The 13,239-nt window shown below is 37.3% G+C and overlaps 1 protein-coding gene across 1 annotated transcript in view; it reads right to left on the bottom strand.

Moving 5' to 3' along the window:
* LOC100484394 (anoctamin-4) overlaps nt 1–13,239 on the bottom strand; it is a 336,625-nt gene that overhangs the window by 85,084 nt on the left and 238,302 nt on the right. The window contains exons 10-11 of the mRNA XM_034644141.1: nt 2,487–2,542; nt 61–182 (exon numbers count right to left, since the gene is read on the bottom strand). Coding sequence (XP_034500032.1) covers nt 61–182; nt 2,487–2,542 — 178 coding nt within the window. The remainder of the gene's footprint in view (nt 1–60; nt 183–2,486; nt 2,543–13,239) is intronic.

Genomic DNA, 13,239 nt, shown 5'->3' with positions numbered 1-13,239 from the left:
TGACAATCTTCCCTAATCATTCTGTGTAAGTTTTATATTTGCAGCTGGTTAAGAACTCACCTTACAAGATCCAAAGGCTGGTATTTATACCACACGCCCCAGGAGGCCCAGCACTCATATAGCAGATGTCGGTGGTTTTCCGCTCCATGGGTTCTAATGGAGTTTTTACTTCTGTAACTTCCCTGAGATAAAAACACCACTGCCAGTGAGGTAATACCCAGAAAAGCCAAAAGAAAAGCTTATAGTAATACTCGTCTTTTATGGAAGGAGTAGTCATAGGGGCGATATAAGGAAGAAATGTATCCATACTATTGAAAGGAAAGCAGTTATTGTGGACATCATCTTGTTGATGGTGCTATATAGTAAAAAGCACATGCTTGCTAGGATTCAGGCAGGTTTGAACTGAGTTCAAATTCAGTTCTGCTACTTTTTAGGTAGGAGACCTTAAGCTCTCTGAGCCTTAGATTCCTAGTTCATAATGGAACTAATAATTCCTGCCTCATTAAGTTTCTTCCATGGTTTGAGTGAAAAGCGTCTTGCCTAGAGGCCATGCCCAAGACTTAGCTCTCTTTTCCATTTGTCTCAAGACAGGGTAGTTAGTAAACAGCCACATAGATAAGCCCTTGCCTTATCTATACAAAAATCCTAAAATATAAAAGCTGACTGTTACCTCAAAATTACAATTCAAATCTAATTCAACCACCTCATGGAGCCAATGAGGAGACTAAGGGCCAGACAGGTGGAAGTTTTTCTGAGTGGCAATGCTAGTTTCACAAGCAGAAAAAGTACTTTCTGGGAGTTGACTAATTATTAACATTAACCTGAGAAGTTCTTTCTTAGTGGAAGGTGAACAAGGCTGAGAGATAAAAAACTCAGGTTCTAGTCTCAGCTCAACGAACAACTCACACAATAATGAGAAGGGGCTAACCTTTCTCTAAACCTCTACTTAAAATTTTAACATGAAACAAGGGTGACAATATCTGCCCTTCTTGTTTTTCTGCCTCTGAAGGTTATTAGGATGTTAAATAATATAATTAAGTTAAACAGAGTAAAGAGTCAACAGAACTGCTATTACTAACTTGGAAGTTCTCTTCTCATAGAACACAGGGCTTTACTGATATAAGAAAGCCAAAGAGAAGAGGCTTTGAATTGCTCCATGGGGTTTCAGAGCTATATCTTCTCAGACATCCTCATACCTGCCACCTACTCACATGCACAGATATTTCTGCTCACCTACCATATCAGACACTGCCCTCACTACAGGCAGGGGCTCGGCTGTGGGAGGATGCAGTTGTCTCTGAAACCTTTTTTTGGGCAATCCAACTAATAACTATAGGAAGCCACATGATGTTTTGGCGGGGAGGGACTCAGTCTTTAGAGTTCAGAATCACCTGTGTGTGGCTCTAGAAAACCTTTCGGTCAAAATCTTTGCTTTTGTCATATGAAAAGGATCATTCCAAAAATGTTTCATGGAAGTCTGTAAATAGGGTCTGGGACCAAAGCTTCTAGTTTTCTTAGTGAATAAGATTTGTAACATTCTCCATCACCTTTGCATCCTTGTAGTGTTTAAAACAACAGAAGCAGCACTGTAAGCCAAATAAAAGGTATGTTTTGGAAAGGCTTGCCATTTGGGAACTGTTGGAACTGTTCTGCAAAGTTTACTGGCAAACTGTTAACACTGTTTCTAGTAGAAGACTTCTGGAAATCACTCCCAGGAGTTCCAGCCTGGCTAGTTTGTGATGTCCTACAGGGCATGGGCGAGGATAATCATCTTTGTGCTTTCTTTGTCACACAGTGATTGGTACAATGTAGGAGCTCAATACCATGAAGATGAAAACAATCTCTCACCAATCATAAGGATTATGTCCCTAAAAACCTATGTGTACAAGAGAATTCTGGGTTAAATAACCCAAGATTGAATGGGGAAAGCAGGGTTAAGGATAACCACAGTTTTATTTACTAAAATCCTTAAATATGACAAAAACTATGCAGCAAATAAAGAGAATATCAAAATTTATGTATCTTATATAAGCAATAATAGATACAATACTATTCATTTCCACTCATCACCCTTTGGTTACCAGAGGCTTTTCAAGATGGCTCCCTCTTACTCTCTAAGGAACAGCTATAAATGCCTTTGTTACAGAGACTATATGTTTCAAGAACATTTTCCCCATGGGTCTGGTGCCTCGTGCAATTTTTCAATGCTTCTTTAATTTTATGGCTTGGAGTCCCTCAGTGATTCCCCTGAATTCATGCTGAGTGACTCTTGATTCAAGTATTCTTACAATTACATAAAAAAAATACAGAAATAAATCTATGCTGGGGGAGAGACGTCACAATGCAAGTAGGCCCTCCCTAATTATCCACTGAACAAATTAAATTCATTCTGAACAAATGTCATATCAACAAACTCAATTAATGACTATTCCCAGAAGCTGATTTAATAACAAGACATTGACAGAGGAGGAAAGGCAGGACAGTACCTCATGCAGAGGAAATGCAGCTTCATAGGAGCCATTGGTAAGCAAACGATTCAGACCTAAAACAAAAAAGTTCAGTTGAATTAATACTGCGTTTGAATCCTCACAACGTTCAAGGTTAATGTAAGGGTGGTACTTTTTGGAGAAAATAATCTAGGCTTTCAAAAATGATTCAAACTCAGCTGGGGACTCCAACAGTTTAGAAAGTTTTGCTATCTGCTGGGAAATTGGAATCAAGGGCTGGGAAATTGGATTTTCAAATAGAAAGAAAACAGTAAGCATACTACTACAGTGCCTGGCACAAAGATGGGAATGTACTGAGAAAAGTGGATGAATTTATCATACCAAAAAAAAAAAAAAAGAAAGAAAGAAAGAAAGAAAAGATCTACCAGGAGCTCTTTTTATGTTGTCATCCAGAAGCCTTAATGTGGATAAATCTAATCCTTCTACATTGGACTAGTGGTATGATTTTGAAAAAGTTCTCTTGTCCTCAGGTCTCAGTTTTCTCATACATAAAATGGGGAAGGGGTGTTGGATATGTGGATTTTTTTTTTCTTTAGAGAGAGAGTGAGCACATGTGCACTAGGGAAGGGAGGGGCAGAGGGAGGCAGAGAGAGAGAGAGAGACAGAATCTTAAGCAGGCTGCACGCTGGGCATGGAGCCTGATGCAGGGCTCGACTTCACAACCTTGACTGAGGTCATGACCTGAGCTGCAATCAAGAGTTGGGCACTTAACCGACTGAGCCACCAAGATGCCCTGGATATGTGGATTATTTTAAAAATAGCTTTATTGAGGCATAACTGACATACTATAAATGACACATATTTAAAACACACAATTTGAGAAGAGTTGACTTATATACGCATACCTGAAGCCATCAGCACGGTCAAGATAGTAAACATATCCATACCCCAAAGTTTTATCATGCCACTTTGTAACTGCACTCCTCCCTGTGCCATCTCCAAGGCAAACACTGATCTGCTTTCTGTCATTATCAGTTTGCATTTTCTAGAGTTTTATATAAATGGAATTATACAGCATCATTCATTTTTATCTGAATTCTTTCACTCAGGATAATTATTTTGAGATTCATCCATGTTGTAACTTTTTTTTTTAATTGCTGAGTATTCCATCAAATGGATATATAACTGTTTGTTTATCTACTCCCCTTGATTTGTTTCCAGTCCTGAGCTATTACAAATAATACTACTGTGAGCATTTATGTAGAAGTCTTTGTATGGATATCTGCTTTTATCTCTCGGGAAAACACTAAGAAGTGGAATAACTAGATCATATGGTGGGTATATAATTTTAATTTTATTTGCCATCTGCATATCTTCTCTTGTGAAATATCTGTTCAAGTCTTATGCCCATTAATTTTTTTTATTATTGAGTTATGACTTTTTTATATATTCTAGATGTCTTTCATTAGACATATGCTTTGAATTTTTTTTCTCATTGTATGTGGATTCCCTTTTCATTCTCTCAAAAATATACTTCAAAGAGCAAAAGCTTTAATTTTGATGAAATCCAATTTATCCATTTTTTCTTTTATGTATTGTATTTAAGAAATTCCCAAGAAACCTAAGGCCACAAAGATTTTCTCCTGGAATTTTTATAATTTTAGGTTTTATTTTTTTGTTTTTTATTTTAAATGTTATTTATTTATATGAGAGAGACAGAGAGAGCACAAGGAGGGGGAGGGACAGTGGGAGAAGTAGACTGCTGAGCAGGGAACCCAATGCAGGGCTTGATCCCAGGACCCTGGGATTATGACCTGAACCGAAGTCAGATGCTTAACTGACTGAGACAACCAGGTGACCCTAGGTTTTATATTTAGATCTATGATCCATTTGAATTAAATTTTTTTTTAGATTTTTTATTTATTTATGTGACAGAGAGACAGCCAGTGAGAGAAGGAAACACAGCAGGGGAGTGGGAAAGGAAGAAGCAGGCTCCCAGCGGAGGAACCTGATGTGGGACCCGATCCTGGAACGCCGGGATCACGCCCTGAGCCGAAGGCAGACGCTTAACGACTGTTCCACCCAGGTGCCCCTGAATGAATTTTTATATATGGGTTCATTTTGTTTTGCATATGGGTATGAATTGTTCCAGCACCATTTTTTGAAAAGAGAATCCTTTACCTACTGAATTGTCTTTGAGCCTTTGTCAAAAATCAGCTGTCCACATATATGTGGCTCTACTTATGGATTCTCTATTCTGTTCCACAGATCTATTTGTCTATCTTTACATCAATACCACACTCTTGATTACTTTAGGTCTATAATAATTCTTGAAATCAAGTAGGGTTAGCCCTCCATTTGTGCTTTTCTTTTTTCAAGGTTACTTTGGCTATTCTAGGTTATGAATTTTTTTAATCTGTTTGTTAATTTCCATAGCCACATACACACAACCTTAGGAGTTTGAATGAGATTGCACTGAACATATAGATTAAATTGGGGAGAATTAACAACATTGAGTCTTCTGATCCATGAACAGGGTGAATCAGGGTAAATTTATTAAAGTTTTAAATTTCTCCCACAAATGTTCTGTAGTTTTCAGTATACGCACCTTACATATCTTTCCTTTTTTAAGATTTATTTGAGAGAGAGAGAGAGATGGGAAGAGGCAGAAGGAGAGGGAGAGAGTCCCAAGCAGACTGCACTGAGCACAGACCCCAGATGCAGGGCTCAGTCTCAGGACCCTGAGGACCATGACCCAAGCTGTATCCAAAAATCAGAAGCTCAACAGATTGTTCTGCCCAGGCAACCCTTACATATCTCTTGTCAGATAAGTATTTCATATTTTTTTGATATTATTATAAATGGTACGGTCTTTAAAATTTTAATTCCTTAGTGTGTGTTGTTGGCTTATAGAAATACAATTAAGTTTTGTATATGAGTTTTGTTTCTTGCAACATAGCTATACTCATTCTACTAGTGTTTTTGTAGAACCTGTGGGAACTTTTATACAGATGATCATGTCTTTTGAGACTAAAGATAGTTTTACTTCTTTTTCAATTTGAATGCCTATTACTTTTCTTGTCTTACTGCATTGGCTAGCAAAATGATGAATACAAGAGAAGACATACTTGTCCTGTTCCTTATCTTGGGGGGAAAGCATTTAGTTTTTAACTTCAAGTATAATGTTAACTGAAAGTATTTTATAGATGTACTTTACTAAGGTTGAGGAAGTTCCTTTCTAGTCATACTTTGCTGAGTTTTTATCCAGAACGAATGCAGAATTTTGTCAAATACTTTTTCTGTAGCCATAGAGATGACCATATTGTTTTCCTTTTTTTACTTTGCCAAAGTAGAGAATTACGTTGGTTAATTTTCAAACACTAAGCCAGCCTTCCAGACCTATATAAGCCCTACTTGATCATGATGAATTATCCTTTTTATATATTGTTGGGTTTTATTAACTTAACTTTGTTTACAATGCTTGCCTCTATATTCATGAAGTATATTGATTCATAGCTTTCTAATACAATCTTTGCCTGGTTTTGTACCTGGGTAATAATGCTCTCATATTCTCCACACTTCAGTTCTGTGAAAGAGTTTTGTAAAATTGGTACTATTTCTTTCTTGAATGCCCAACAGAATTCACCAGTAAGATAATCTGGGCCTGTAGGGGTTTTTTTGTGAGAAGATTTTCAAGTATAAATTCAATTTCTTTAATAAATATGGAGCTAATTAGGTTATTTCTTATTTTTAATGCTTGTATACATAAGTTTATTTTTAAAATTTTTTATTTAAATCCCAGTTAGTTAACATACAGTATTATGTTTCAGGTGTACAATGTAGTGATTCAACACTTCCATATATAACCCAGTGCTTATCAGAGTGCATGTCTTAATCCTCATCACCAATTTAACCCATCCCCCACCCACCTCCCTTCTGGTAACTGTTAGTTTATTCTCTATAGTTAAAAGTCCATTTGTTGGTTTACCTCTCTCTCGTTTTGCCCCTTTGCTCACTTGTTTTGTTTCTTAAATTCCACATAGGAGTGAAATCTTATGGTATTTGTCTTTCTCTGACTTATTTTGCTTAGTATAATACATCTAGTTCCATCCATGTCATTGCAAATGGCAAGATTTCATTCTATTTTTATGGATGAGTAATATTCCATTGTGTATATATATCACATCTTTCTTATCCATTCATCAGTTGATGGACACTTGGGCTGGCTATTGCAGATAATGCTGCTATAAACATTGGGGTTTGTGTATCCCTTTGATTTAGTATTTTTTGTATTTCTTGGTTAAATACCTAATAATGCAATTGCTGGATCATAGGGTATTTCTATTTTTAACTTTTTAAGGAACCTCCATACTGTTTTCCAGAGTGGCTGTACATGTTTGCATTCCCACCAACAGTGCAAGAGGGTTCCCTTTTCTCCACATCCTCACCAACACCTGTGCAATCTACACATTTAATGCAACCCCTTCCAAAATACCAAGAGCATTTTTCACAGACCTAGAACAAACAAAAATTTGTATAGGACCACAAAAGACCCCAAGTAACCAGAGCAATCTTGAAAAAGAGAAGCAAAGCTGGAAGTATCACAATTCTGGGCTTCAAATTATATTACAAAGTTGTAGTAATCAAGGTGCCTGGGTGGCTCAGTCAATTGAGCGTCTGACTCTTGGTTTCGGCTCATGTCATGATCTCAGTGTGGTGGGACTGATCACTGCATTGGGCTCTGCACTCAGCGCAGAGTCTGCTTGAGATTCTCTCCCCCTGCCCCTCATGCCACTTGGTCTCTCTCTCTCTCTCAAATAAATAAAATCTTTTTTTAAAAAGCTGTGGTAATCATGGGACACCTGGGCGGCTCAGTCGGTTAAGCATCTGCCTTTGGCTCAGGTTATGATCCCAGGGTCCTGGGATTGAGTCCTGCATTGGGCTCCTTGCTCAGCAAGGAGCCTGCTTCTCCCTCTGCCTGCTGCTCCCTCTGCTTGTGCTCTGCCTCTCTCTGTCTCAAATAAAATCTTAAAAAATAAATAAAAAGGTGTGGTAATCAAAACAGTACCTTACTGATATAAATATATATCAATAGAACAGAACACCCAGAAATGAACCCACAATTACGTGGTCAATTAATCTTTAACAAAGCAGGAAAAAATATCCAATGGGAAAAAGACATTCTCTTCAACAAATTGTGTTGGGAAAACTGGACAGCAATAGGCAAAAGAATGCAACTTGACCACTTTGTTACACCAGACACAAAAATAAACTCAAAATAGATTAAAGACCTAAATGTGAGACCTGAAACCATAAAAATTCTAGAAGAGAACCTAGGCAGTAACTTCTTTGACGTTGGCTGTAGCAACTTCTTTCTAGATAATGTCTCCTGAGGCAAGGGACACAAAAGCAAAAATGAACTATTAGGACTACATCAAAATAAAAATCTTCTGCACAGCAAAAGGAAACAATCAACAAAACAAAAAGGCAACCTATGGAATGGGAGAAAATATTTACAAGTGACATATCTGACAAAGGGTTAGTATCCAAAATATGTAAAGAACTTACACAACTCAACACCCAAAAAACAAATAACCCAATTAAAAAATGGACAGAAGACATGAATAGATATTTTTGCAAAAACATACAGATGGCCAACAGACACATGAAAGATCCTTACATCACTTATCATCAGGAAAATGCAAATCAAAACTACAATGAGATATCATCTCACATCAATCAGAATGGCTAAAATCAACAACACAGGGTTATTTTTTCTGTTTTCTTTTTTTTTTTTTAAGATTTTATTTATTTATTCGACAGAGATAGAAACAGCCAGCGAGAGAGGGAACACAAGCAGGGGGAGAGGGAGAGGAAAGAAGCAGGCTCATAGTGGAGGAGCCCGATGTGGCTCGATCCCAGAACACCGGGATCACGCCCTGAGCCGAAGGCAGACGCTTAACCGCTGTGCCACCCAGGCGCCCCCAGGGTTATTTTTTCTTGAATGGGTTTTGATTATTTGCATCTGTCCAGAAATGTATTCATTTAAGTTGTCAAATTTATTGACAAGATTATTCAAATATTCCCTTAATATACTCCCTTAGTGACAGCATCTCCCCTATTCCTGGAAATTCAGGAATTTGTATTTTCTCTCTTTTCTTCCTGATAAGCCTGGCTAGAAATTTGCATTAGTTTTCTATCACTGTGTAACAAGAAATGTAGTAGCTAAAAAGAATAGCCATTTATTATTTCACAGTTTCTTTTGGTCAGAAGTCTGGGCATGCTTTACCTACGTTCTCTGCTCTGGGTCTCACAAAACCAAAGTGAAGGATTTGGCTAGACTGCATTCTTACCTGGAGGTTCAACTAGGAAAGGACCCACTGATCATTGACAGAATTGATTTCCCTGCAGCTGCTATATTAACAACAACTTGCTTCTTTGAAACCAGCAACAGAGAGAGGGAGTCCCTGTTGCTTCAAGTTTCTGAGCTGGGGGCAGGCCTGAACACCCTTTGAAAGGGCTTGCCTGAGTAGGTCAGGCGCACCCAGGATGATCTTCCCTTTGATTAAGTCAAAGTCAAATTGATTAAGAGCTCTTTTACATCGGAAGGTCTCCTAAACTTTTCCACGTAATGTAACATAATCACAGGAGTGACACAATCACCTTTGCAATTCTATTGGTTAAATGTAAGCTACATTTGCCGCAACATGGACGGGACTGGAGGAGATAATGCTAAGCAAAATAGGTCAAGCAGAGAAAGACAATTATCATATGGTTTCACTCATTTATGGAACATAAGAAGTAGGAAGATCGGGAGGAGAAGAAAGGGAAGAAGAAAGGGGGTAAACAGAAGGGGGAATGAAGCATGAGAGACTATGGACTCTGGGAAACTGAGGGCTTCAGAGGAGAGGGGGGTGGGGGATTGGGATAGGCTGGTGATGGGTATTAAGGAGGGCACATATTGCATGGTGCACTGGGTGTTATACGCAAGTAATGAATCATGGAACACTGCATCAAAAACTAGGGGTGTACTCTATGGTGACTAACATAACAAAAAAATAATATTATTTAAAAAATAAATGTAAGCTACAGTTTCTACCTACACTTAAGGGAAAGTAATTACACAGGCCATGACTCACTAGGAAGTCACCTTGGGTGTGTTCATCACAAGGTTTATAATTTTTTTCAAAAGAACAGTTTTTGGTTTCATTTATTTTCTCTATTATTTTTTCTGTTTTCTATTTCATTGATTTCTTCTCTTTCATTATTTCCTTTCATCCACCTACTTTAATTCCTTTTTCTTTCTCTTGTTTCTTAAGGTGGAAGGGGAGGTCATTAATTTGGACATTTCTTTTCATATATAGGCATATTATACTATAAATTTCTCCCTAAGGACTGTACACTTTTTGATATATTGTTTTCATTTTCATTGAGTACAACATACTGATTTTTCTTTTGATTTCTTCTTTCACGGATGAGTTATTTAAAAGGTATTAGTTTTAAATATCTGTTAAATTTCCAGAGATCATCTTCATATTAACATTGAATTCAATTCCTCCATGGTCAAAAAACATATTCTGTACGACTTGAATCATTTCAGATTAAGTCTTGCTTTATATCCCCAAACATGGCCTATCTTGGTTATGTTCCATGTGCACTTGAAAAAAACAAACAGGGATTCTGCTGTTGCTGGAAGTGATCTAAAAGATCAGTTATGCCCACTGATAATGCTGTTCAGGGCTTCTAACCCCTACTGATTTTCTACCTACTCTATTAATTACTGACGTAGAAGCATTTACATATCCGACTGTAATTGTGGAGTTGTCTATTTCTCTTTGCAGTTCTGTCAGTTTTTGCTTCATGTAGTTTGAAGCTCCAGGCTTTCAGGATTATGTCCTCCCGATGAACTGACTGAATTGAGGTAATAGTCTTTGCTCTGAAATCTAAATCTATTTTGTCTGATATCAATACAGCCACTTCAGCTTTATTTTTTTTTAAGCATATTATAACTTTTTTGAACCTTTTACTTTTAACCCATTTGTGTCTTTAAAGTTTCTTGCAGGCAGCAAAGAATTTAGGCCTTGATTTTTTTATTCTGAATTTTGGATTGGGTTCTTTAGAACATTTATGTTCAATGCTCTGTGAATTATGAGCCGTTCCTATTTCACTGGAAATCCTTTGGGGTTGTTTTTTCACTGGCTTTGAGTAGTTTCCTAATACACATGCACTAATTCGTACTCTGCTAAATACTTAAGGTGGGGGCCCTCTGATGATCTTCAGGGTTCTCTCTTGGCAGAACTTTTTGCTTTTTGTACTTTCTTCTGTGAAGTCTAACTGCCTTGGTTTCCTTAGACTCTTAGCAATATCTTCGCAACTCAGGGAGTCTACCAGGTTCTGCCTGGGTTCTGCCTCCCTAGGCTGCCATCTAGAAACTATGTCAATGTAGCGGGCTGATGCAATCATAGTGCTCACCACATTTATTTTCTGTCTCTCAGGGATTTCTATTCTTGGCTGCCCAATGTTCAGTGTCTTGAAAAGAATGGTCTCCCACATTTTTTTTTTCTGTTTTTCCTTTTTTTCAGGTGGGAGAGTAAATCTTGTGCCTGTTACTCCGTCTTGGCCAAAAGTGGAAGTTCAATGTGTTGGTCTTTAAAGTGTCTTTCAAGTCAAGAATTATACTACTTCCTAAAATATACCTCAAAGATGATGACTAGAAGCATGTCTCTCAAGTGGCTAACAGGGGAATGCTCCCTATGCTTTAGATCCTGATTAGAGTCCAGAGGCTTAGCCTTATTGGGAAATGGAAGATGCACTGATTGCCTTTTTATTGATGCCGGGTCAATCAATGTTTAGGTACTTTTAATCACAGTAATACAGTAATGTGTTTTAAGATGACTGACATTAACAATAAATGTCTAAGAACAACATTTGAAATGCAAATATCTGTAGGGCTTTTGTATTTTGTCTAGCATGCAGGAGGCCCTCAATAAATACCTCTGTAATGAATGAATAAATTATTATGTGGAAAGCTCTGATTGCCTCAAGTCTCTATTGAGAAATCCACATATCTCATCAATAAACTTTCTTCCTTTTTTTAAAAGAATTTATTGAGAGACAGAGTGAGAAAGAGAGATAAAGAGAGAGAATCAGCAGCAGGGAGGGGTAGAGAGAGAGGGAGAAGCAGACTCCCTGCTGAGCAGGGAGCCTGCTGTGGAACTTGATCCCAGGACCCGATCATGACCTGAGCTGAAGGCAGACGCATTACCAACTGAGCTACCTAGGCGCCCCATCAATAAACTTTCAAACATCTCAGATACTAGGAAAAAAACAGAATTTACGGGACCTAATAACAGACTCTGATGATGACCCAGTAAGTTTATCATAATTTATCAAAGTCATGCAAAGTGAGAAAGTAGTTAATATTTGAAGTCTACCACTTCAGTAACTTCCCCTTTGAGCACCAATTTTGAAAACACAATTTCTAAATTTATTTTATCTACTTATATTGTTAAATAAATCTATGTTGATCTATTAATTGCTCTATTTTGAGAGTGGATTTCAATAGGTTTGATTTTCACAGTTGTAATAAATTCAGAGTGAATCTGGAAAACTTACATAGTGGTAGTTTACACTCCAACAAAATGTCCTTACAAATCATGTTTACAAATCAGCTAATCAATGTTGGTTCATGGAAGGTGCTACTTTCAGAAAGAGCTTCAGGTAGAAAATAACATTAGATAAATACCATTCTATCAATAAATTAAATTTTCTTCTAATATGTTATTTCTTTCATTTATGAAACCAAACATGACAATGAATCATCAGGTCAATCAAGCATTTGTGGTTTTACTCCATATTTTTCAGCATAATGTCTGACCCTAGGTTAATAATTTACTCTGTGATTCATCATTTCTAATCAGATACTTCTCCAGGTCATCATTACCAATTTTCAAAGCACTGAACTGATGAATGGATAAAGATACATATCATATATATAAATATAAATATAAATAGCCACACACACAATGGAATATTACTCAGCCATAAAAAAGAATGAACTCTTGCCATTTGCAATGACATAGATGGAGCTACAGAATATTATGGTTAGTGAAATAGTCAAAAACAAATACCATATGATTTCACTCATATGTAGAATTTAAGAAACAAAACAAATGGGAAGAGGGGGGAAAAAAAAGAGAGGGGAGGTAAACCAAGAAACAGACTCTTAACTCTAGAGAACAAACTGATGGTTACCAGAGGGGAGGTGGGTGGGAGGATGGGTTAAATTGGTGACAGGGATTAAGCAGTGCACTTGTGATGAGCACCAGATGTTGTATGGAAGTGTTGAATCACCATATTGTACACCTGAAACTAACAGTGTATGTTAACTCACTGGAATTTAAATAAAAACTTAAAAAATAAAAGGCACTGGAGTTCTAAGATAAAATTCTCTTTCATCAAATGAGAGAAACTTTTATAAACGTCATTTCTTATTAGTAACAATAAAACACTTCCTGCATTCCTTTAGAATATTTACAAATCACTGTCTCTTTTTGCCTCCATCTTGACTATTTCTAAAAACAGCTCACATTTTGAGATGCAAAAGTTAAGCACAATAATTGCTGAATGGCCACATTGTACACAATTTTTTTTTTAAAAGATTTTATTTATTGGGGCGCCTGGGTGGCACAGCGGTTAAGCGTCTGCCTTCGGCTCAGGGCGTGATCCCGGCGTTGTGGGAATCGAGCCCCACATCAGGCTCCTCAGCTATGAGCCTGCTTCTTCCTCTCCC

Source organism: Ailuropoda melanoleuca, chromosome 15, assembly GCF_002007445.2.
Source record: "Ailuropoda melanoleuca isolate Jingjing chromosome 15, ASM200744v2, whole genome shotgun sequence".
NCBI lineage: Eukaryota > Metazoa > Chordata > Mammalia > Carnivora > Ursidae > Ailuropoda > Ailuropoda melanoleuca.
The sequence above is the reverse complement of the archived record's forward strand: the minus strand, read 5'-3'. Positions and strand labels throughout refer to the sequence as shown.